Source organism: Portunus trituberculatus, chromosome 1 (genome assembly GCF_017591435.1).
Source record: "Portunus trituberculatus isolate SZX2019 chromosome 1, ASM1759143v1, whole genome shotgun sequence".
NCBI classification, from domain to species: domain Eukaryota; kingdom Metazoa; phylum Arthropoda; class Malacostraca; order Decapoda; family Portunidae; genus Portunus; species Portunus trituberculatus.
The window spans coordinates 3,530,783-3,555,112 of record NC_059255.1 but is presented as its reverse complement, the minus strand read 5'-3'; the positions used below and the strand labels follow the sequence as shown (position 1 = coordinate 3,555,112).

Genomic DNA, 24,330 nt, shown 5'->3' with positions numbered 1-24,330 from the left:
CCGATCTTGGGATAGGTCTGAGACCAGGCACACACCACACACCGGGACAACAAGGTCACAACTCCTCGATTTACATCCCGTACCTAATCACTGCTAGGTGAACAGGGGCTACACGTGAAAGGAGACACACCCAAATATCTCCACCCGGCCGGAGAATCGAACCCCGGTTATCTGGCTTGTGAAGCCAGCGCTCTAACCACTGAGCTACCGGGCCGTGTGTGACTGTTTGATCTGCTGCAGTCTCTGACGAGACAGCCAGACGTTACCCTACGGAACGAGCTCAGAGCTCATTATTTCCGATCATGGGATAGGTCTGAGACCAGGCACACACCACACACCGGGACAACAAGGTCACAACTCCTCGATTTACATCCCGTACCTACTCACTGCTAGGTGAACAGGGGCTACACGTGAAAGGAGACACACCCAAATATCTCCACCCGGCCGGGGAATCGAACCCCGGTCATCTGGCTTGTGAAGCCAGCGCTCTAACCACTGAGCTACCGGGCCGTGTGTGTGTATGTGTGTGTGTGTGTGTGTGCAGAACAGACGGCCGCGGAGTTTCATGGGAGTTTGGTTACCTTAGCCTGGGAAAGGAGGGAGAGAAATATCATTTTCTATTATCATATTTCTTTCACAATGCTTTTCGTGCATGTGTGTGTGTGTGTGTGTGTGTGTGTGTGTGTGTGTGTGTGTGTGTGTGTGTGTGTGTGTGTGTGTGTGTGTGTGTGTGTGTGTGTGTGTGTGTGTGTTTGTGTGTGTGTTGATTGAGTTCGTCGGTGATGACATCTGCCGGAACAACTGTGAATCTGGTTAGCCAGCACTTTCCTTAGTTTAACACCGTCGATTCGCCGGGCAAGAGTTCCCAGTTTCCCAGGTCTATAGAGGAAGTGTCTCTCTCACAGAAGGTGGGCCTGTCATTCCCAACTACAGGTTTGTCTAATTCTTCATCCCTTCCTATTCATTCAACATCAATAGTAAGTAATTATTTCTTGTCTTAAAAACTACTGTCTTTTCATTTCGACTTGGTGACTTCACAATGCTTTTCGTGCACGTGTGTGTGTGTGTGTGTGTGTGTGTGTGTGTGTGTGTGAGTACGAATGTTTGTGTAGAGTGTAGACGTTACCAGATTGAGTTCGTCGGTGATGACATCTGCCGGAACAACTGTGAATCTGGTTAGCCAGCACTTTCCTTAGTTTAACACCGTCGATTCGCCGGGCAAGAGTTCCCAGTTTCCCAGGTCTATAGAGGAAGTGTCTCTCTCACAGAAGGTGGGCCTGTCATTCCCAACTACAGGTTTGTCTAATTCTTCATCCCTTCCTATTCATTCAACATCAATAGTAAGTAATTATTTCTTGTCTTAAAAACTACTGTCTTTTCATTTCGACTTGGTGACTTGTGGTGACGTGGTGGCGGTGGCTTGTGGTGTTGACGTGTTAATGACTCGTGTTAATGGTGTGGTTGTAACTTGTTGTTATTATATCGCAGTGACATTATAGAAACTTGTGGTAATGACTTGTGGTGATGTGGTAGTGAATTATGACGTGGTAATGACTTATGGTGGTGATTTGATGGTGGCTTGTGACATGGTAATGATTTTTGGTGACGTGGTGGTGAATTGTGACGTGGTAATAACTTGCGGTGATGTGGTAGTGAATTGTGACGTGGTAATGACTTGTGGTGGTGATGTCTTGTGGTGGTGACTTGGTGATGGTGACTTGTGGTATCTTACTTGTAATGACGTGGTTGAGATGATTTTGTGTGCCTTGCTTGTGGTGATGACTGCAGTGATGTGGAAATGACTTGTAGTGACTTATGATATTGACTTATGGTGCCATGGTGACTTGGTGATGGTGGCTCATGATGATTTACTTGTGATGATATGGTAGTGGTGACTTATTTGTGGTAATGACTTGTGGTGACTCATGGTGACGTGCGGAACATTTGCAGGGGTCATATTAAAGAGATGATGAATTGGTTCTCAATAGAGTGATGTATGAATGGAAATGACTCAGCAATCAGGTGCTTAATGGTAGGTCAATAAAAAGCCTTGAAAAGAAAAGGAGACACAATTTTTTGAGTGGAATGAGAGAGAGAGAGAGAGAGAGAGAGAGAGAGAGAGAGAGAGAGAGAGAGAGAGAGAGAGAGAGAGAGAGAGAGAGAGAGAGAGAGAGAAATGTGTGTGTTTGTGCGTAAACCTTCCATGTGCAAATATTTTTAGCTGATTCTTTCCTCTATGCCTACCAACTTCACATAAAAATCTTACACATACCATTAAGTTAATCCAGCAAGGACAGGTAGAGGTGGAAGGCTGAGTGGACGAGAGGCACTGGGTCCATCACTTTTCAGCTCATTAAACCACTACTATCATTTTCTGCTTCTCTATCTCCCATTTATCAATCATATTATTCTTATCCTCCTCTCTTTTCATCGTTCTCCCTCCCACCTGCCAGTCCCTTCTATCACTTGCCATGTCTCCAAATTATTACTTTATCAGGAGTTACAAAAGAAAGTATTGTCAGCTACAACATTCCAAGGAGTAATAAAACCAATAATATGTTTAGAATCAACACACCTATCCTAAAAGGCTGCCGTGGAAGTTATTGTGGTTTTCAAAGATGTTTTTATAAGTCCTGTATTAATCTAATGGGCGTTTGGGGTTTTCAAAAGTAATCAAACAGTCTGCAGTGGAAGATATTGAGGATTTTAAGGTCGCTTTCATGATTCCAGCAAAGGTTTACCAGGTTGCAATGTAAGTTTTTAAAATATTATCATTAATTGTGTTTTCATGATTTCTGTGACTTCTGGTAACTTAGTGCTTTGTGTGTTACAGAGACTCATGGCATACTAAGAAAGGAGGAAGTAACAGCTGATACTCAAGACCGTAAGAACTGAACAAAGAACATGACATCTGAATAAAACCCCCAACACCTGGAGAAACACTGATGCCTTTGCCTGAATAAGAATTGTGACACTAACATGTACAAAAGGCAGCTAATTCAAGCTACAGTAGCCATGGCCATATATAAGCAGAAAAGAGTTCTTTCATTGATATTAGGACTTCTCTGCCTTGCCTATGTCTTCCTCCTCGACCACTCAGACAGACAGCAATGGGTTCTCAAAAAGATGGCCGACGGTCGTCAGCCTACAAAGCTAGAGGATCCTCCAGTACCCTTCAGAGACTGACTGCTATCCTTATTTTAGAGAGCTGCATGTTCAGCCTGTTCCACAGTACGGTAAGCAATGCAAGACAGAATTATGCATTAATGATCGTACACAAACTTTCCAGATTTAAGACGACTAAATAATTCGGGATGTTTTTAATAGGTTTTACTAGATGGTGATTGTGTTTTGGGAAATTGAAAGATGTTTTCGAGTTTCTAATGGTAATCTAGAAAATTCTAGAAGAAATTGAGGATTTTTTGGGTTCTATTGAAATGTCTTTGGGTTTTTAATGATTTTTCATGATTGCACTGAAAGTTTGAGTGTCTGGTTGCTGTGGCTTGTATGATTCTAGTCATGGTTTAACAGGTTTCACCAGAATTCAAAAGTGTTTTTTTTTTTCTTTATGATTCCAGTGACAGTTCAGGACGTTGCAGTGAAAACTACTAAATCAATATTACTATTACACTGATAGGGTAACATAATTTATACTGTTTTCTACAAATTAAATATGAAAGCAAATCACAAATACATATTCACATATGACCTGACACAACTAGCTGTTACCCTCTCAATGCGAAAAGAGCTATTTTTTTTCCAATCTTAGGATAACACTGTGACCTCACACATCACACACTCAATCCCCCCCTGGTCAGGGTCTGGTGATCAGACCCTATTGAAATTTCAACCTTACCATCCATTGCAGCCAACACAGATTCAGCCCCTTTACCACTATTACAGATTGTGACAAGCCTTACGTCTCTATCACCATTGGAAAGTATCTGGGCAACAAGATGTGTCAGTACGCCAGCCTGTACCTCTTGCGTCATCTGTTTGGAGTCCGGGTCAGTCACTGCTCACAGCCCTAACGTCCTATTTCTCGAATATCGAAACTCTTTTTTTTTTTTGTTTCAACACGACTTTTGCATTGTTAATGAGAAGTAATACATTGTGTCATATATCCACTTATCATGTCTGGCTTTTGAAAATAATTCAGATGAAATAGTAAAGCATTCATGAATAGGAATTTCTACCCGTCCCTCTCATAACAGCTGACTATCCTTAAACAGGTGTCCATACTCAATGATATGTACACAACCCTTGACAAAATCTTCAAGAACATCACTTTGCCGATCAAGAAACTAGGCTGTTTCAAACACAAACCAAAGGAAATCACCTACTTGGAACTGTACGACAAGTTGTACAGGACTGCGGCTCAGGTCCGGAGCAACACCTCCTCCAATCTAATCACTGAGCCTCTGTTGAAAACTTCCTACCACATCAAAGACTACCCTGGACCACGAGACCTCTTTCTGGAACACCGAAAACTGATTCAGTCCCTGTTTAAGTTCCGAGATAAGGTCCTGGAAAATGCCACACGGAATATCAACAACGCTCTTAAGAGTTTCAATGCGACGTATCACCAAAGGGACTTCCCAATTGTCACTGTTCATGTCAGACGGACGGACTACACAAGGCACTTGAAGAACCGGATGAATCTAACCCAACTGGACAAACTCTACTACAACAACGCCTTTGAGTTCTACAAGAAACGGTAAGGTTTGTTTTGGGTCGTATCCTTTTCAGTGCTACTGTGGGACCTACCTAGAATGAAGGGGTAAAGTGAAATTGGGTGATTTAAAGGGTATTATTGTGAGTCCACTGATTGTTTAACAGGTAAAATTAGAGATTGTCATAGCTTTAAAGGGTTCTGTGACTTTGATGATAGTTTAACGGTTATTCATGGTTTTGTAAGGGTGCTTGGTGAATCCAGTGTCTGTTCAGCAAGATTAAGTGGAGGTTATCGTGTTTTCAATGGATTTCGTGGTTTTAGTAAAAGAATAGTTGGTTTTAGTGAAGGTTATCATGTTCTTTAATGGGTTTCGTGGTTCCAGTGAAAATCACAAAAGGGAACACATGATAAAAGACTTGTGACCTTCAATGTACACCTCTTGACTGCAACCATTACCCTCTCCCCACCCTACCCGCCAGGTTGAAGCGCCCTCTGTTTCTGGTGGTAAGTGACGACCCAGAATGGTGCAGGGAAATGCTACAGGCAGAGGACGTGCTAATCATTGGTGAGTTATTTGTCGTTGTCATCGTCACCGTTGTCATAATTTTTGTCATTTTCATTACTATATTCACTATAATATCTCACTTGCAATAAAACACAAAAAAAGTCACCAAAACCAGTTAAGCTATTACAGGATGACAGAAAATGCCTTTGAAATACGGGGGGGAGTTCCAGTACAGCTTGGAAACCTAAAATCAAACAAACAAAAAAAATAAATAAATAATTAAAATAAATGAAAATGCAAAAGAAAAAAACAGAATGAAAATATGAAAAAAAAAACGTGTTAAACCAACCCCAAAACCGCCAAAAACAACAAATAAAGCAAAAGCATTGAACAAACTAAATCCTGCTACACTATCAAGAAACACTAAAATAAACGAATTTCTGAGATATAAATGAAAAAAAAGTAGCAAAAAATTAAGAGAGCTCCCAATATTAAACTGAAACCTGTTAGATTATCAGAAAATGAAATGAAACCCTTTAAAATACTTAAACACCCACTATAGTCTTGAAAAAAGACAGGAATAAGCACATGAAAACCCTCATAACACACTGAAACCTACTGAACCATCATAAAGCGAGACAAAAGCCTTTTCAAACGCGTAAACGCCCACTAAAATCTAGAAAAAAAAAAAAACTGAGAAAATACACCTGTAATTGCGGAAAAAACCTAACCTTTCTCCACCCACCAGCTTCGGAGGTCAAACAAGAAGACATGGCGGCGATGAGCTTAGGAGATCATCATATTATAAGCTACGGGACCTTCAGCTTCACGGGAGCCTTGCTGGGGAATGGCAACATAACACACCCGCTCACCACCAACCCTCGCTACCGTCTTGTGAAGTGTGTCAAGTCCCCAGTCTTTTACAATGTTGATAGGGGTGACAATCAGCAATATAGTGAATGAAGGCAATTTTGTTGTTTATTTGCTTCTACTTTGATGTTTTTTCTTATCATTCTTTACTTGATTCTAACTTTTATTAATATTTTTTATCAAGTTTTTGTCCTGTCTCTTCTGCTTATTTTATACTCTTGTTTGTAAATATTTTCTATATTGATTCTTTTTCTTTTAGCTTGCTTCCAACAAAGCTATATATCTTTGTAGGAGACATTACCATTCATGTCTCTACTTTTTTAAAATTTCTCTCTTTACCAAACAATGTACAGTATATTGGATGATTGCTATCTTGTATTATGTATTATGTATTATTTAAAAAATAAAGAAACAATTTTGACTTTTATAACATCACATCACTATTACTATAACAACAACTATCATTACTAAACTTTAAAACTATAATGAAAATGAGTGAAATTTTAGACATTAGTAAAGTTAAAATTAAAAATATATTGATACGTACAAGAAATTGATCAAGTTTTTATTTCCTTATACACTAGTGAACGTGATACTATTTCAGTTTATTGACAATATCTGAGTGTGTGTGTGTGTGTGTGTGTGTGTGTGTGTGTGTGTGTGTGTGTGTGTGTGTGTGTGTGTGCAGAACAGACGGCCGCGGAGTTTCATGGGAGTTTGGTTACCTTAGCCTGGGAAAGGAGGGAGAGAAATATCATTTTCTATTATCATATTTCCTTCACAATGCTTTTCGTGCACGTGTATTCATTCACTGTTTGATCTGCTGCAGTCTCTGACGAGACAGCCAGACGTTACCCTACGGAACGAGCTCAGAGCTCATTATTTCCGATCATGGGATAGGTCTGAGACCAGGCACACACCACACACCGGGACAACAAGGTCACAACTCCTCGATTTACATCCCGTACCTACTCACTGCTAGGTGAACAGGGGCTACACGTGAAAGGAGACACACCCAAATATATCCAGTTATCCACCCGGCCGGGGAATCGAACCCCGGTCATCTGGCTTGTGAAGCCAGCGCTCTAACCACTGAGCTACCGTGCCGTGTGTGTGTGTGTGTGTGTGTGTGTGTGTGTGTGTGTGTGTGTGCAGAACAGACGGCCGCGGAGTTTCATGGGAGTTTGGTTACCTTAGCCTGGGAAAGGAGGGAGAGAAATATCATTTTCTATTATCATATTTCTTTCACAATGCTTTTCGTGCATGTGTGTGTGTGTGTGTGTGTGTGTGTGTGTGTGTGTGTGTGTGTGTGTGTGTGTGTGTGTGTGTGTGTGTGTGTGTGTGTGTGTGTGTGTGTGTGTGTGTGTGTGTGATTGAGTTCGTCGGTGATGACATCTGCCGGAACAACTGTGAATCTGGTTAGCCAGCACTTTCCTTAGTTTAACACCGTCGATTCGCCGGGCAAGAGTTCCCAGTTTCCCAGGTCTATAGAGGAAGTGTCTCTCTCACAGAAGGTGGGCCTGTCATTCCCAACTACAGGTTTGTCTAATTCTTCATCCCTTCCTATTCATTCAACATCAATAGTAAGTAATTAATTCTTGTCTTAAAAACTACTGTCTTTTCATTTCGACTTGGTGACTTCACAATGCTTTTCGTGCACGTGTGTGTGTGTGTGTGTGTGTGTGTGTGTGTGTGTGTGTGTGTGTGTGTGTGTGTGTGTGTGTGTGTGTGTGTGTGTGTGTGTGTGTGTGTGTGTGTAGTACGAATGTTTGTGTAGAGTGTAGACGTTACCAGATTGAGTTCGTCGGTGATGACATCTGCCGGAACAACTGTGAATCTGGTTAGCCAGCACTTTCCTTAGTTTAACACCGTCGATTCGCCGGGCAAGAGTTCCCAGTTTCCCAGGTCTATAGAGGAAGTGTCTCTCTCACAGAAGGTGGGCCTGTCATTCCCAACTACAGGTTTGTCTAATTCTTCATCCCTTCCTATTCATTCAACATCAATAGTAAGTAATTATTTCTTGTCTTAAAAACTACTGTCTTTTCATTTCGACTTGGTGACTTGTGGTGACGTGGTGGCGGTGGCTTGTGGTGTTGACGTGTTAATGACTCGTGTTAATGGTGTGGTTGTAACTTGTTGTTATTATATCGCAGTGACATTATAGAAACTTGTGGTAATGACTTGTGGTGATGTGGTAGTGAATTATGACGTGGTAATGACTTATGGTGGTGATTTGATGGTGGCTTGTGACATGGTAATGATTTTTGGTGACGTGGTGGTGAATTGTGACGTGGTAATAACTTGCGGTGATGTGGTAGTGAATTGTGACGTGGTAATGACTTGTGGTGGTGATGTCTTGTGGTGGTGACTTGGTGATGGTGACTTGTGGTATCTTACTTGTAATGACGTGGTTGAGATGATTTTGTGTGCCTTGCTTGTGGTGATGACTGCAGTGATGTGGAAATGACTTGTAGTGACTTATGATATTGACTTATGGTGCCATGGTGACTTGGTGATGGTGGCTCATGATGATTTACTTGTGATGATATGGTAGTGGTGACTTATTTGTGGTAATGACTTGTGGTGACTCATGGTGACGTGCGGAACATTTGCAGGGGTCATATTAAAGAGATGATGAATTGGTTCTCAATAGAGTGATGTATGAATGGAAATGACTCAGCAATCAGGTGCTTAATGGTAGGTCAATAAAAAGCCTTGAAAAGAAAAGGAGACACAATTTTTTGAGTGGAATGAGAGAGAGAGAGAGAGAGAGAGAGAGAGAGAGAGAGAGAGAGAGAGAGAGAGAGAGAGAGAGAGAGAGAGAAATGTGTGTGTTTGTGCGTAAACCTTCCATGTGCAAATATTTTTAGCTGATTCTTTCCTCTATGCCTACCAACTTCACATAAAAATCTTACACATACCATTAAGTTAATCCAGCAAGGACAGGTAGAGGTGGAAGGCTGAGTGGACGAGAGGCACTGGGTCCATCACTTTTCAGCTCATTAAACCACTACTATCATTTTCTGCTTCTCTATCTCCCATTTATCAATCATATTATTCTTATCCTCCCTCTCTTTTTCATCGTTCTCCCTCCCACCTGCCAGTCCCTTCTATCACTTGCCATGTCTCCAAATTATTACTTTATCAGGAGTTACAAAAGAAAGTATTGTCAGCTACAACATTCCAAGGAGTAATAAAACCAATAATATGTTTAGAATCAACACACCTATCCTAAAAGGCTGCCGTGGAAGTTATTGTGGTTTTCAAAGATGTTTTTATAAGTCCTGTATTAATCTAATGGGCGTTTGGGGTTTTCAAAAGTAATCAAACAGTCTGCAGTGGAAGATATTGAGGATTTTAAGGTCGCTTTCATGATTCCAGCAAAGGTTTACCAGGTTGCAATGTAAGTTTTTAAAATATTATCATTAATTGTGTTTTCATGATTTCTGTGACTTCTGGTAACTTAGTGCTTTGTGTGTTACAGAGACTCATGGCATACTAAGAAAGGAGGAAGTAACAGCTGATACTCAAGACCGTAAGAACTGAACAAAGAACATGACATCTGAATAAAACCCCCAACACCTGGAGAAACACTGATGCCTTTGCCTGAATAAGAATTGTGACACTAACATGTACAAAAGGCAGCTAATTCAAGCTACAGTAGCCATGGCCATATATAAGCAGAAAAGAGTTCTTTCATTGATATTAGGACTTCTCTGCCTTGCCTATGTCTTCCTCCTCGACCACTCAGACAGACAGCAATGGGTTCTCAAAAAGATGGCCGACGGTCGTCAGCCTACAAAGCTAGAGGATCCCCTCCAGTACCCTTCAGAGACTGACTGCTATCCTTATTTTAGAGAGCTGCATGTTCAGCCTGTTCCACAGTACGGTAAGCAATGCAAGACAGAATTATGCATTAATGATCGTACACAAACTTTCCAGATTTAAGACGACTAAATAATTCGGGATGTTTTTAATAGGTTTTACTAGATGGTGATTGTGTTTTGGGAAATTGAAAGATGTTTTCGAGTTTCTAATGGTAATCTAGAAAATTCTAGAAGAAATTGAGGATTTTTTGGGTTCTATTGAAATGTCTTTGGGTTTTTTAATGATTTTTCATGATTGCACTGAAAGTTTGAGTGTCTGGTTGCTGTGGCTTGTATGATTCTAGTCATGGTTTAACAGGTTTCACCAGAATTCAAAAGTGTTTTTTTTTTTCTTTATGATTCCAGTGACAGTTCAGGACGTTGCAGTGAAAACTACTAAATCAATATTACTATTACACTGATAGGGTAACATAATTTATACTGTTTTCTACAAATTAAATATGAAAGCAAATCACAAATACATATTCACATATGACCTGACACAACTAGCTGTTACCCTCTCAATGCGAAAAGAGCTATTTTTTTTCCAATCTTAGGATAACACTGTGACCTCACACATCACACACTCAATCCCCCCCTGGTCAGGGTCTGGTGATCAGACCCTATTGAAATTTCAACCTTACCATCCATTGCAGCCAACACAGATTCAGCCCCTTTACCACTATTACAGATTGTGACAAGCCTTACGTCTCTATCACCATTGGAAAGTATCTGGGCAACAAGATGTGTCAGTACGCCAGCCTGTACCTCTTGCGTCATCTGTTTGGAGTCCGGGTCAGTCACTGCTCACAGCCCTAACGTCCTATTTCTCGAATATCGAAACTCTTTTTTTTTTTTGTTTCAACACGACTTTTGCATTGTTAATGAGAAGTAATACATTGTGTCATATATCCACTTATCATGTCTGGCTTTTGAAAATAATTCAGATGAAATAGTAAAGCATTCATGAATAGGAATTTCTACCCGTCCCTCTCATAACAGCTGACTATCCTTAAACAGGTGTCCATACTCAATGATATGTACACAACCCTTGACAAAATCTTCAAGAACATCACTTTGCCGATCAAGAAACTAGGCTGTTTCAAACACAAACCAAAGGAAATCACCTACTTGGAACTGTACGACAAGTTGTACAGGACTGCGGCTCAGGTCCGGAGCAACACCTCCTCCAATCTAATCACTGAGCCTCTGTTGAAAACTTCCTACCACATCAAAGACTACCCTGGACCACGAGACCTCTTTCTGGAACACCGAAAACTGATTCAGTCCCTGTTTAAGTTCCGAGATAAGGTCCTGGAAAATGCCACACGGAATATCAACAACGCTCTTAAGAGTTTCAATGCGACGTATCACCAAAGGGACTTCCCAATTGTCACTGTTCATGTCAGACGGACGGACTACACAAGGCACTTGAAGAACCGGATGAATCTAACCCAACTGGACAAACTCTACTACAACAACGCCTTTGAGTTCTACAAGAAACGGTAAGGTTTGTTTTGGGTCGTATCCTTTTCAGTGCTACTGTGGGACCTACCTAGAATGAAGGGGTAAAGTGAAATTGGGTGATTTAAAGGGTATTATTGTGAGTCCACTGATTGTTTAACAGGTAAAATTAGAGATTGTCATAGCTTTAAAGGGTTCTGTGACTTTGATGATAGTTTAACGGTTATTCATGGTTTTGTAAGGGTGCTTGGTGAATCCAGTGTCTGTTCAGCAAGATTAAGTGGAGGTTATCGTGTTTTTCAATGGATTTCGTGGTTTTAGTAAAAGAATAGTTGGTTTTAGTGAAGGTTATCATGTTCTTTAATGGGTTTCGTGGTTCCAGTGAAAATCACAAAAGGGAACACATGATAAAAGACTTGTGACCTTCAATGTACACCTCTTGACTGCAACCATTACCCTCTCCCACCCTACCCGCCAGGTTGAAGCGCCCTCTGTTTCTGGTGGTAAGTGACGACCCAGAATGGTGCAGGGAAATGCTACAGGCAGAGGACGTGCTAATCATTGGTGAGTTATTTGTCGTTGTCATCGTCACCGTTGTCATAATTTTTGTCATTTTCATTACTATATTCACTATAATATCTCACTTGCAATAAAACACAAAAAGTCACCAAAACCAGTTAAGCTATTACAGGATGACAGAAAATGCCTTTGAAATACGGGGGGGAGTTCCAGTACAGCTTGGAAACCTAAAATCAAACAAACAAAAAAAATAAATAAATAATTAAAATAAATGAAAATGCAAAAGAAAAAACAGAATGAAAATATGAAAAAAAAAACGTGTTAAACCAACCCCAAAACCGCCAAAAACAACAAATAAAGCAAAAGCATTGAACAAACTAAATCCTGCTACACTATCAAGAAACACTAAAATAAACGAATTTCTGAGATATAAATGAAAAAAAAGTAGCAAAAAATTAAGAGAGCTCCCAATATTAAACTGAAACCTGTTAGATTATCAGAAAATGAAATGAAACCCTTTAAAATACTTAAACACCCACTATAGTCTTGAAAAAAGACAGGAATAAGCACATGAAAACCCTCATAACACACTGAAACCTACTGAACCATCATAAAGCGAGACAAAAGCCTTTTCAAACGCGTAAACGCCCACTAAAATCTAGAAAAAAAAAACTGAGAAAATACACCTGTAATTGCGGAAAAAACCTAACCTTTCTCCACCCACCAGCTTCGGAGGTCAAACAAGAAGACATGGCGGCGATGAGCTTAGGAGATCATCATATTATAAGCTACGGGACCTTCAGCTTCACGGGAGCCTTGCTGGGGAATGGCAACATAACACACCCGCTCACCACCAACCCTCGCTACCGTCTTGTGAAGTGTGTCAAGTCCCCAGTCTTTTACAATGTTGATAGGGGTGACAATCAGCAATATAGTGAATGAAGGCAATTTTGTTGTTTATTTGCTTCTACTTTGATGTTTTTTCTTATCATTCTTTACTTGATTCTAACTTTTATTAATATTTTTTATCAAGTTTTTGTCCTGTCTCTTCTGCTTATTTTATACTCTTGTTTGTAAATATTTTCTATATTGATTCTTTTTCTTTTAGCTTGCTTCCAACAAAGCTATATATCTTTGTAGGAGACATTACCATTCATGTCTCTACTTTTTAAAATTTCTCTCTTTACCAAACAATGTACAGTATATTGGATGATTGCTATCTTGTATTATGTATTATGTATTATTTAAAAATAAAGAAACAATTTTGACTTTTATAACATCACATCACTATTACTATAACAACAACTATCATTACTAAACTTTAAAACTATAATGAAAATGAGTGAAATTTTAGACATTAGTAAAGTTAAAATTAAAAATATATTGATACGTACAAGAAATTGATCAAGTTTTTATTTCCTTATACACTAGTGAACGTGATACTATTTCAGTTTATTGACAATATCTGAGTGTGTGTGTGTGTGTGTGTGTGTGTGTGTGTGTGTGTGTGTGTGTGTGTGTGTGTGTGTGTGTGTGTTGATTGAGTTCGTCGGTGATGACATCTGCCGGAACAACTGTGAATCTGGTTAGCCAGCACTTTCCTTAGTTTAACACCGTCGATTCGCCGGGCAAGAGTTCCCAGTTTCCCAGGTCTATAGAGGAAGTGTCTCTCTCACAGAAGGTGGGCCTGTCATTCCCAACTACAGGTTTGTCTAATTCTTCATCCCTTCCTATTCATTCAACATCAATAGTAAGTAATTATTTCTTGTCTTAAAAACTACTGTCTTTTCATTTCGACTTGGTGACTTCACAATGCTTTTCGTGCACGTGTGTGTGTGTGTGTGTGTGTGTGTGTGTGTGTGTGTGTGTGTGTGTGTGTGTGTGTGTGTGTGTGTGTGTGTGTGTGTGTGTGTGTGTGTGTGTGTGTGTGTGTGAGTACGAATGTTTGTGTAGAGTGTAGACGTTACCAGATTGAGTTCGTCGGTGATGACATCTGCCGGAACAACTGTGAATCTGGTTAGCCAGCACTTTCCTTAGTTTAACACCGTCGATTCGCCGGGCAAGAGTTCCCAGTTTCCCAGGTCTATAGAGGAAGTGTCTCTCTCACAGAAGGTGGGCCTGTCATTCCCAACTACAGGTTTGTCTAATTCTTCATCCCTTCCTATTCATTCAACATCAATAGTAAGTAATTATTTCTTGTCTTAAAAACTACTGTCTTTTCATTTCGACTTGGTGACTTGTGGTGACGTGGTGGCGGTGGCTTGTGGTGTTGACGTGTTAATGACTCGTGTTAATGGTGTGGTTGTAACTTGTTGTTATTATATCGCAGTGACATTATAGAAACTTGTGGTAATGACTTGTGGTGATGTGGTAGTGAATTATGACGTGGTAATGACTTATGGTGGTGATTTGATGGTGGCTTGTGACATGGTAATGATTTTTGGTGACGTGGTGGTGAATTGTGACGTGGTAATAACTTGCGGTGATGTGGTAGTGAATTGTGACGTGGTAATGACTTGTGGTGGTGATGTCTTGTGGTGGTGACTTGGTGATGGTGACTTGTGGTATCTTACTTGTAATGACGTGGTTGTGATGATTTTGTGTGCTTTGCTTGTGGTGATGACTGCAGTGATGTGGAAATGACTTGTAGTGACTTATGATATTGACTTATGGTGCCATGGTGACTTGGTGATGGTGGCTCATGATGATTTACTTGTGATGATGTGGTAGTGATGACTTATTTGTGGTAATGACTTGTGGTGACTCATGGTGACGTGCGGAACATTTGCAGGGGTCATATTAAAGAGATGATGAATTGGTTCTCAATAGAGTGATGTATGAATGGAAATGACTCAGCAATCAGGTGCTTAATGGTGGGTCATTAAAAAGCCTTGAAAAGATGGATGGATGGATTTTCTGTAAGGTGCCGCAACTTCTACGGTCATCTGGCGCCGCTATAATAATATATATATATATATATATATATATATATATATATATATATATATATATATATATATATATATGGACAAAATAGTAAAAACAAAGCTAACTAAAAGCTGTTAAAAACAATACGATAGTTAAAAAACTAAAAATACAATAAAACTAAATAAAACTAAAATACATACAATAAAATCATATAAAATTCACAGCTTTGGGAGAAGGCCAGCTTCTCCCAAAAACCTAAAAACGTCATGGCCTTGGGCCAGGCACTCTGGTCCAAGGACCTTTGAGATATAATAGACACCGCTATCTCTACCGCGACAGCGGTAGAGGTAGCGGTGTCTTAAGTCAGTCAAACTGGGGCACTCGACAACCAGGTGCCGAACCGTAAGTGGCACCAGGCAGTCATCACAGTAAGGTTGAGGGTCCCTGGTCAACAGGTACCTCTGTGTAAGGTACGTGTGACCTATACGCAGTCGCGCCAATAAAGTCTGTGGACGGCGATCCCGGACATGGGTGTATGTCCACTGAGGGATAGTGGAAGTAGTGATCTCTCCCATTTTCGAGGTTGCGACCCCCGTTAGCCATCTCATCTGCCAAATTGCTGCAACCTCCACACGAATAAGATGAAAAATATCTCGAAACGGAACAGGGACAGGAGATGGAACGTGACTTGCTGCCTCTTTGGCGAGGCGATCTGCGTGTTCACTCCCGGGAACACCAACGTGACCAGGGACCCAACAGAACCCAACACGATATCCTCTTCTGGTAAGTAGATATAGCCACTCCAGGGCTGATAAAACCAATGGGTTAAGGGAGATAGTGGAAGAGAGAGCAGTAAGAGCATTGCGACAATCACAAAAAATTGTAAAAAACGAAACCGGAGAGTAAAGATTATCTGTAAAGCTAGGACTATGGCAGACAGCTCCGCAGTAAAGACGGATGCCACTGAAGGAAGGCTGCCACACCGATAAAAAGAGGGGAAAACCACACTAAACCCAACGCCTGCGTCGGATTTGGAACCATCAGTAAAAACAGGGATATCATCAGAATGATTAAAAAAAGTGTTCTAAAAACCGTGTGTGGGACAGAGCTGGTAGAAAATCCTTCTTGCCATCCATGGCAGGAGGGCATAATGAGACAACAGGAAGCTGCCAATAACCAACTCGTGGAAGCCGGAAAGAGTAGACAGGAATGGGGTCGATGATAAGTCTGCCATGAGATTTGCGACTCGATGGCCAAAAGGTTTAGGGAGACTCGGTCGAGTGACATACGCCTGCGAGCGCGAGTCCCGCAATATTGACAGACAAGGGACAGAATCAGGAGGACGGTGGGTGCGAAACCAACACCGGAGCATCGAAGACTGGCGCTGGAGGTCGAGCGGCCAGAAACCAGCATCCACTAGTAGGCTAGGTATTAGAGATGTCCGAAATGCACCTGTAGCCAAGCGGACCCCAGCATGATGCACGGAGTCAAGCACGCGTAGCCGTGCATCCGTTGCGGATGAGTAGATCTCACAGCCGTATTCCAGCTTGGGAAGTATAAGTGTACGGTGAAGAAGCAGCAAAGTGTCCCTGTCCGCACCCCAAGAGGTGTGACTTAAAACCCGAAGCAGGGATAATGCCTGCCGACAAGACGCCTTAAGAGAACGGAAATGGGGAACCCAAGTAAGACGGTTGTCAAACAATAGGCCAAGATATCGAGTCGCCTCCACACATGAGAGGCGTCTATTGGCTAAATATAAATCAGGATCCGGATGGATACCTCAGTTACGACAAAATCGCATGGTTACGGTCTTCGAGGTGGAGAATCGAAAACCGTTCATGTTGGCCCAACTGGACACCCTATTGATTGCCAGTTGGAGCTTGCGCTCAATCAGTGACATCCTAGTGGCAGCAAAGGAAATACATAAATCATCAACATATAAGGAGCTGTGAACGCCATCTGGGAGAGTATCAGTAACACCATTTATGGCGACTGCGAATAGTGTAACACTAAGAATACTTCCCTGTGGGACGCCATCATTTAGAGCAGTAGCCTCGGAGAAAACACTCTCCACTCGAATTCATAAAAGACGTCTGGATAAAAACTGCTGGATAAAAATAGGAAGGTGGCCAAGGAGACCAAAATTAAACAAGGACGTAAAATAGCTGTGTCGTAGGCCTTTTCCAGGTCAAAAAATACAGTAACTAGGTGGTGATGATTAGCAAAGGCCTCACAAACAGACGACTCAAGCGATAAAAGGGCACCAGTAGTACACTTCATCTTTCGGAAGCCATACTGTACCGATGACAAGTACTTCCCCCTCTCCAAGTACCACATGAGTCTTACATTTACCATCTTTTCTAACACTTTACAAATACAAGATGTCAAAGATATAGGACGGTAGTTCGTAGCCTGGAGATGATCTTTCCCAGGCTTCGGAAATGGGAGAACCACTGCCACAGCCCAAGAGGATGGAAATTCACCGGTATGCCAAATCATATTATAAATATTTAATAAAAAGGTAAAAGCACTGTCAGACATATGGCGCAAAAAGGCATAAGGAATATCATCTGGACCCGGAGAAGAGTCATGACACTGGGACAAAGCAGTCCGCAACTCGGAGGCAGAGAAGGGGACATTATAAGACTCCTCCAGTGGAAGAAAAGTTTATGCCGAGAGATTCCATTCTCTGGCGGTGACGTGCGCCTGGGCTGCAGGATGCCTTCCGGGAAACACTGGCAAAGTGCTCCGCAAAGAGGTCGGCAACAGTCTTAGGGTCTGCCACCGTTCGCCCAGCAGACAACAAAACTGGTGGGGAAGGAGCAGAATACTTCCCAGCAATTCGACGGACTTTGTTCAATACATCCGTAAGAGGGGTACGAACATTAATAGAAGAGACATGGGTTTTCGAAAAGGCTCTTTGTGCCTCTTTCAAAACGCGGCGGGCCCGAGCTCGGCAGCGTCGAAAAGCTTCCAGACACTGCGGGTCCCCACGATGTCGCCGGAGACGAGAGAAAGCTGCCCGTTTCTCTTTCACAGCGTTTGTGCATGCTGCGTTCCACCAAGGAACGGACGCTTAGTAAAGCGACCGGACGTCCTAGGGATTGTCTGAAGTGCTGCTGAATGTAAAAAATCAGTAAAATAATCAACAGCCTCAGCACAAGTAGAAAAGTCAGCCAGGACGGATAAAAGAGCTAAGGTCTGTGAATCGAGGCCAATCTGCCTTGTCTAAAACCCAGCGTGGGGGCGGGACTGTGGCTCAGAGTTCACAGATTCCAATAAAATTGGGAAGTGGTCACTACCGTGTAAATCAGGTAGGACCCGCCAATTAAAATCAAGGAAAGAATTAGATGTACAGAAAGAAAGATCAAGAGTTGCAAAAGTCCCAGTAGGACTGTGGAAATGTGTAACATCACCAGTATTTAAAACTTTCAATCCCTCATCCTCAATAAAAGAAGCGAGTAAAACCCCACGAGGATTGCTAGCACCCTCATCCCACAAAGAGTGACAGCCGTTAAAATCTCCCAACAAGAGGAAAGGCAGAGTCAGCTCAGAAACTAGGCCACCAAGATCTCCTCTGGGGACAGGAACCCGAGGAGGGAGATAGAGACTACAAATAATGTAGAACCGTTCCAGAAAGACTTTGACAGCAACTTCTTGAAGGGAAGAATTAAGTTGCAAAAGGACAACAGGTATATCCTGATGGACTAGAATAGTTGTGCCACTGTGGTGGCTCTGTTCAGGGAAAGGAGTGCTAAAACAGGCACGATAGCCAGGAGGACTGGCATGGATGAAATTCCCGCGCCCATTTCTGTAGTACGCCACAAACCAACGTGAAGGCGGGATCTGGCGGACTTCTGGAACTGAATTCTCTAGATAGTTTTCAAACACATTTGTGATATAATCCATGTCACTGTCTGAAATATTAAGTGATTGGAGAAGTTCAGTTTTAAAGCCAGAGCCGGCAAGGGGCAGAGATGCTATATATTCAAAAGCCAAACGGGCTTCATCACATGACATAAACGTCACATAGCAGCGGTTAGAAGGAAAGTCCATATCATAAACAAGTCGAATGCGAACAACCGTGCCATATGCCTTGAGAAGTGAGTGCAAGGCGTGATAGGAAAAGGATGGATTAACATTTACCATCAAAAGGGAGTCAAATGCAGCAGAAATGCATCCCTCAGAACTCCCAGAACAGGAGACTTCTGTGGGAGACCCTTATGGAGGGGAATCCTCCTTCCTATTCAGACCTGAAGATGACGTCTCGCAGGCCAGATCAGCCACCTCACGAGAACCTGACAGTTTTTTGTGTTTTCCCATAAGCAAAAAGTAACACAAAAGATTAGCTAAAGGGCAAGGAAAACCACCTACTGGGACGACAATGGGAGCGAGTGCTGGCTGCCGTGGACGGGGTACCTCGTCCCCATGCGGACCAGTCATTTTAAAAAGAGGCCCCACATGATACGAATGTTTGTCCACGACAGAGCTGAGACCCTCCTACCAAAGCATACCAGCCTGGACACCCAACCATCAAGCACAAGACGGCCCCTATTGGGCGTTCCCTCTAGCAGGTGGCTCCGCTGGTCCACTGGCAGCCTACGTAGGAACCATTTAGTCTGGCCCCTCACTGGCGACCTTACTAGCATGGGTAGCCCTCTCCCCCTCGAAGGGGTAGAGCAGGGGACTAAGCCCCCTCTAGCCTAGCTCGCCAGGTCACAGGGGCACGCAAGCCCCCCCCCCCACTACGACAAGGCGGTTCCCATCTGGGGGGGTCTTGAAAAGAAGTGGAGACACATTTTTTGAGTGGAATGAGAGAGAGAGAGAGAGAGAGAGAGAGAGAGAGAGAGAGAGAGAGAGAGAGAGAGAGAGAGAGAGAGAGAGAGAGAGAGAGAGAGAGAGAGAGAGAGAAAGTGTGTTTGTGCGTAAACCTTCCATGTGCAAATAGTTTTAGCTGATTCTTCCCTGTATGCCTACCAACTTCACATAAAAATCTTACACATACCATTAAGTTAATCCACCAAGGACAGGTAGAGGTGGAAGGCTGAGTGAACGAGAGGCAATGGGTCCATCACTTTTCAGCTCATTAAGCCACTACTATCATTTTCTTCTCTATCTTCTATTCATCAATCACGTTTTTCTTATCAACCTGCCCTTTTTCCCGCGTTCTCCCTCCCACCTGCCAGTCCCTTCTCTTATCGCAAGTTACGTCTCCAAGTATTAGTCCAGCATGAGTTAAATAAGACAGCACGGCCAAGGCGTAATAAAGCCAATATGACTGATCAGAACCAACACTTATTTTTAACAGGCTGTAGGGGAATGTATTGTGGTTTTAAGAGATGTTTTCATGAAACCTGCATTAATCTAATGTTTTTTTTTTTTTTGCTTTTGTTTGGGGGTGGGGATTGAAGAATGCTTTCATGGTTCCAGTGATAATCAAACAGGCTGCAGTGAAAGTTTACCACCTAAGAGTTATTGGGGTTTTCATGATTTCTGTGACTTCTGGTAACGTAGTGCCTTTTTGTTACAGAGCCACGTGAAATATCAGGGAAGACTTAACAGCTGATACTTAAGCCTGTAACACCTGAAAATAAGCCAAGGCACTGAAGAATAATTGACACTCTAACACTACAGAAGACAGCCGCCACATGCCACAGAAGCCATGGCCATATATCAGCAGAAAAGAGTCCTCGCATTGGTGTTAGGATTTCTCTTCCTTGCCTATGTTTTCCTCCCCAACCACTCAGACAGACAGCGATGGGTTCCCAAAAAGATGTCCGAGAACGAAGTCCTCCACCTACCAAGGGCGATACTAGAACAATTTCTGGAGATGTATAGAAACCCTTCAATAATTGCAACAACTTCCAAGAAACAAGAACAGGCTGGTCCTCACCCTAAACCGCTAGAGGATCCACTCCAGTACCCTTTAGAGACTAATTGTTATCCTTATTTTAGTGAGCTGCATGTTCAGCCTGTTCCACAGCACGGTAAGCAATGCAACACAGAATTATGTATTAATAATCGTACACAAACTTTCCAGATTTAAGACGACTAAATAATGCAGAATCAATTCTAACAGGATTTACTAGATTCTGATCATGTTTCGGGAAGTTAAAGGATATCTTCGTGTTTCCAATGGTAATCTAAAAGATTCTTGAGGAGACTGAGGATTTTTTGGATTCTATTGAAATTTGGTTTGGTTTTTAAGGGTTTTACGTGATTGCAGTTACAGTTTAAGAGTGTCTGATTGCTGTGGCTTGTATGATTCTAGTCATAGTTTAATACGTTTCAGTAAAATTCATTGTTTTTTTTTATGATTCCAGTAACAGTTTAAGATGCCGAAATGAAAACTACTTTTGATTTTATTATTACACTGATAGAGAAACATAACTGTGTTCTACAAATCAAAGATAAAAACAAATCCTAAGTTCTTATTCACTAATGACCATCAACCACCAACCGTTACCCTCTCAGTGTGAAAATAGCTTATCATTTCCAATCTTCGGGTAACACAGTGACCTTACACATCACATATCCAATCCCACCCCAGGTCAGAGGAGACAGTAAGAGCCCTACTTATCAGTTGAATAATCTTAGAGGTGACCAGACCCTAGTGGAATTCGAATCTTACCAGCCATGTTACACTATTACAGATTGTGACAAACCTTACGTCACTCTCAGAAAGGGAGGGCGCCTGGGTAACAAGATGTGTCAGTACACCAGCCTTTACCTTCTGCGTCACCTGTTTGGAATCCGGGTTAGTCACTGCTCACTGCCCTAACGTCTTGCTTTTTAAATATCGAGTCTCTTTTCTTTAATCTTTTTACATTTTAACACGGGTTTTGCCTTATGAATGAGAAGTAAGACATTGTCTAATATTCCCAACTATCATCTCTGGCTTTTGAAAACAGTTGTGACGAAATAGCAAAGCGTTCATGAGTAAGAATTTCTTTCCATCGCTCTCATAACAGCTGACGATCCTCAAACAGGTGTTCGTATTCGATGAAATGTACACAATCCTTGACAAAATCTTCAAGAACATCTTCATACCGGTCAAGAAACCAGCCTGCTTTGTAGGGAAAACTAAAAGCATCCCCTATTTGGGAATGTATGACAAGTTGTACAGGACTGCAGCTCGAGTTTGGAACAACACCTCCTCCAATCTAATCACTGAGCCTCTGCTGAACACTTCCTACCACATCAACGACAACCCTGCACCACGAGACCTCTTCCTGGAGCACCGAAAACTGATTCGGTCCCTGTTTAAGTTCCGAGATGAAGTCCTGAAAATGCCATACGAAATATCAACAACGCTCTTAAGAGTTTCAATGCAACGTATCACCAAAGGAACTTCCCAATTGTCACTGTTCATGTCAGACGGACGGACTACGAGAAGCACTTGAATAGCCGGATGAATCTAACCCAGCTGGACAAACTCTACTACACCAACGCCTTTGAATTCTACAAGAAACGGTAAGGTTTGTTTTGGGTCGTATCCTTTTGAAAGCTTCTGTGGGAACTACCTAGAATAAAGGGATAAAGTGAAAGTGGGTGATTTTAAGGGTGTTATTGCAAGTCCAGTAATTGTTTAAAAGGAACTATTAGAGATTATTATACTTTTAAAGGGTTCTGTGACCTGGACAAGTTTAACGGTTATTCATGTTTTTTTAAGGGTACTTGGTGAATGCAGTCTTTTTTTTTATGTTATGGCCTATAACGCCTGTAAGCACACTTGAAGAGTATGTAGGAACGGCTGTTCAGCTTCTGTCCATTAGTGGAGCAGGCAAATTTATTTATACTGGTACTCATATTCTGGCCCATATTACCACCAAAAGGCATCTTTGGTGTAACCACCTAGAACCTGGGTATCATGGTGACATGTAGCTAACTTTAAATCAATCCACAAATGGCATAACTTCAAAGCGGTATGTGGTGGGATTCCATCCTACGCGTGGACGTCTGCCCGATCCAACACCACCACCATCTTAATCACTACGCCATGTTTAAATGGAATTTATCATGTTTTTCAATGGTTTCATGGTTTTAGCAAAGGAATAGTTGGTTTAGTGAAGATTTTCATGTTCTTTAATGGGTTTCGTGATTCCAGTGAAAGTCACAAAAGCGAACACGAGAAAAAAGATTTGTGACCTCTAATGTACACGCCATGACTGCAACCATTACCCTCTCCCCACCCTACTCGCCAGGTTGAAGCGCCCTCTGTTTCTGGTGGTAAGTGACGACCCAAAATGGTGCAGAAAAATGCTACAGGCAAAGGATGTGCTAGTCATTGGTGAGTTAGTTGTCATTGTCATCGTCTCCGTTGTCATAATTTTTTGTCATTTTCATTACCATATTCACTATAATATTTCACTTTCAATAAAACACGAAAACAATCACCAAAACTAGTTAAAGAATCACAGGAAGATAGAAAAATCTTTTGCAATATGGGAGCTTCCAATATAGCCTTGAAAACTAAAACAAAACAAAAAATAAATAAATAAAAGAGAAATGAGAAAAAAATGAAAATATGAAAAAAAACTCCTAAACCAACAGAAAAACCATCCAAATCAATGCAATGAACACACTAGGCCCTGCTAAACTGTCAAGAAACACTAAAATAAATCAACTCATGAAAAAAATGAAAAAAAAAAGAAAAATTACACACGAAAACTCCTAATATCAAATCGATACCTGCTGAACTATCGCAAAACAAGGTAAAATCCTTTTAAATACATAAACACCCAGCATAGTCTTGAAAAAAAAAAAAAGAAAAGCATATGAAAAAAAAACTGACACATTGAAACCTGCTAAACTACCATAAAGCGAGACAAAATCCTTTTCAAACAGACAAACACCCACCAGAAACTTGTAAAAACTGAGAAAATACACCTAAAATTGCGAAAAAAAACCTAACCTTTCTCCACCCAACAGCTTCAAAGCTTCGAGAAGAAGATATGGCGGCGATGAGCTTAGGAGATCATCATATTATAAGCTACGGGACCTTCAGCTTCATGGGAGCCTTGCTGGGGAATGGCAACATAACACACCCGCTCACCACCAACCCTCGCTATCGTTTTGTGAAGTGTATCAAGTCCCCAGTCTTTTACAATGTTGATAGGGGTGACAATCAGATATATCATGAATGAAGGCAATTTTGTTATCTATTTACTTTTACTTTGATGGTCTTTATCATCCTTTACTTCATTATCGCTTTTTTCTACTAAATTTTGCTCAAGTTTTGTCCTACCTTTTCTTTCTGCTCATTTTATATTTTTGTTTCTAAACATTTTCTCTATCGATTCTTCTTTTTTTTTTAGATATTTTTTTCAGTATTTTTTTCTTTTAAATAATTTCTTCATTTTTCCTTACTAGACAATGGTTCGAATAATGTCTCTTTGTAGTATATGTTATATATGTAATAAAATAAACAAATTTGTTCACGTTTTTATAACATCATTTCTATTACTACAACACTACCACTATTACTATTACCACTACCGACA

The 24,330-nt window shown here is 41.4% G+C and overlaps 3 protein-coding genes across 5 annotated transcripts; all 3 read left to right on the top strand.

Annotated features, from left to right (window-relative positions):
* The first annotated feature begins 3,167 nt into the window (after positions 1-3,167).
* On the top strand, positions 3,168-6,603 carry LOC123503854 (galactoside 2-alpha-L-fucosyltransferase SEC1-like). The gene is made up of 5 exons (XM_045254010.1): positions 3,168-3,236; positions 3,904-4,007; positions 4,233-4,717; positions 5,155-5,240; positions 5,929-6,603. The coding sequence occupies exons 2-5, from the start codon at positions 3,957-3,959 to the stop codon at positions 6,141-6,143; spliced, it is 837 nt and encodes a 278-aa protein (XP_045109945.1). The 5' UTR covers positions 3,168-3,236; positions 3,904-3,956; the 3' UTR covers positions 6,144-6,603.
* A 965-nt stretch (positions 6,604-7,568) lies between these two features.
* LOC123503707 (galactoside 2-alpha-L-fucosyltransferase SEC1-like) lies at positions 7,569-13,075 on the top strand. Of its 3 annotated transcripts, none has more exons than XM_045253880.1 (6): positions 7,569-7,589; positions 9,535-9,939; positions 10,608-10,711; positions 10,937-11,421; positions 11,859-11,944; positions 12,627-13,075. In XM_045253880.1, exons 2-6 carry the CDS (start codon positions 9,681-9,683, stop codon positions 12,839-12,841), a joined length of 1,149 nt encoding a protein of 382 aa, XP_045109815.1. In that variant the 5' UTR covers positions 7,569-7,589; positions 9,535-9,680; the 3' UTR covers positions 12,842-13,075. The 3 variants fall into 3 exon arrangements, with proteins under 3 accessions (XP_045109815.1, XP_045109723.1, XP_045109658.1); XM_045253788.1 differs by lacking the exon at positions 7,569-7,589 and adding an exon at positions 7,842-7,986; XM_045253723.1 differs by lacking the exon at positions 7,569-7,589 and adding an exon at positions 7,855-8,011.
* A 775-nt stretch (positions 13,076-13,850) lies between these two features.
* On the top strand, positions 13,851-24,263 carry LOC123503453 (galactoside 2-alpha-L-fucosyltransferase SEC1-like). Its single transcript, XM_045253259.1, is given in 7 exon segments — positions 13,851-14,036; positions 20,358-20,814; positions 21,481-21,584; positions 21,799-22,108; positions 22,111-22,300; positions 23,032-23,117; positions 23,759-24,263. Coding segments are annotated over 6 exon segments (1,230 nt in total). The 5' UTR covers positions 13,851-14,036; positions 20,358-20,489; the 3' UTR covers positions 23,974-24,263.
* The last annotated feature ends 67 nt before the right edge of the window (positions 24,264-24,330 follow it).

Excerpts from the sequence above, each read along its gene's own strand:
- LOC123503854 (XM_045254010.1), top strand. The coding sequence starts at position 3,957 with ATGTGTCAGTACGCCAGCCTGTACCTCTTGCGTCATCTGTTTGGAGTC. Across the intron at positions 4,718-5,154 it reads TTTGAGTTCTACAAGAAACG|GTTGAAGCGCCCTCTGTTTC; the intron begins GTAAGGTTTGTT and ends CCTACCCGCCAG. Across the intron at positions 5,241-5,928 it reads AGAGGACGTGCTAATCATTG|CTTCGGAGGTCAAACAAGAA; the intron begins GTGAGTTATTTG and ends TCCACCCACCAG.
- LOC123503707 (XM_045253880.1), top strand. The coding sequence starts at position 9,681 with ATGTACAAAAGGCAGCTAATTCAAGCTACAGTAGCCATGGCCATATAT. Across the intron at positions 9,940-10,607 it reads TCAGCCTGTTCCACAGTACG|ATTGTGACAAGCCTTACGTC; the intron begins GTAAGCAATGCA and ends CCACTATTACAG. Across the intron at positions 10,712-10,936 it reads GTCATCTGTTTGGAGTCCGG|GTGTCCATACTCAATGATAT; the intron begins GTCAGTCACTGC and ends ATCCTTAAACAG.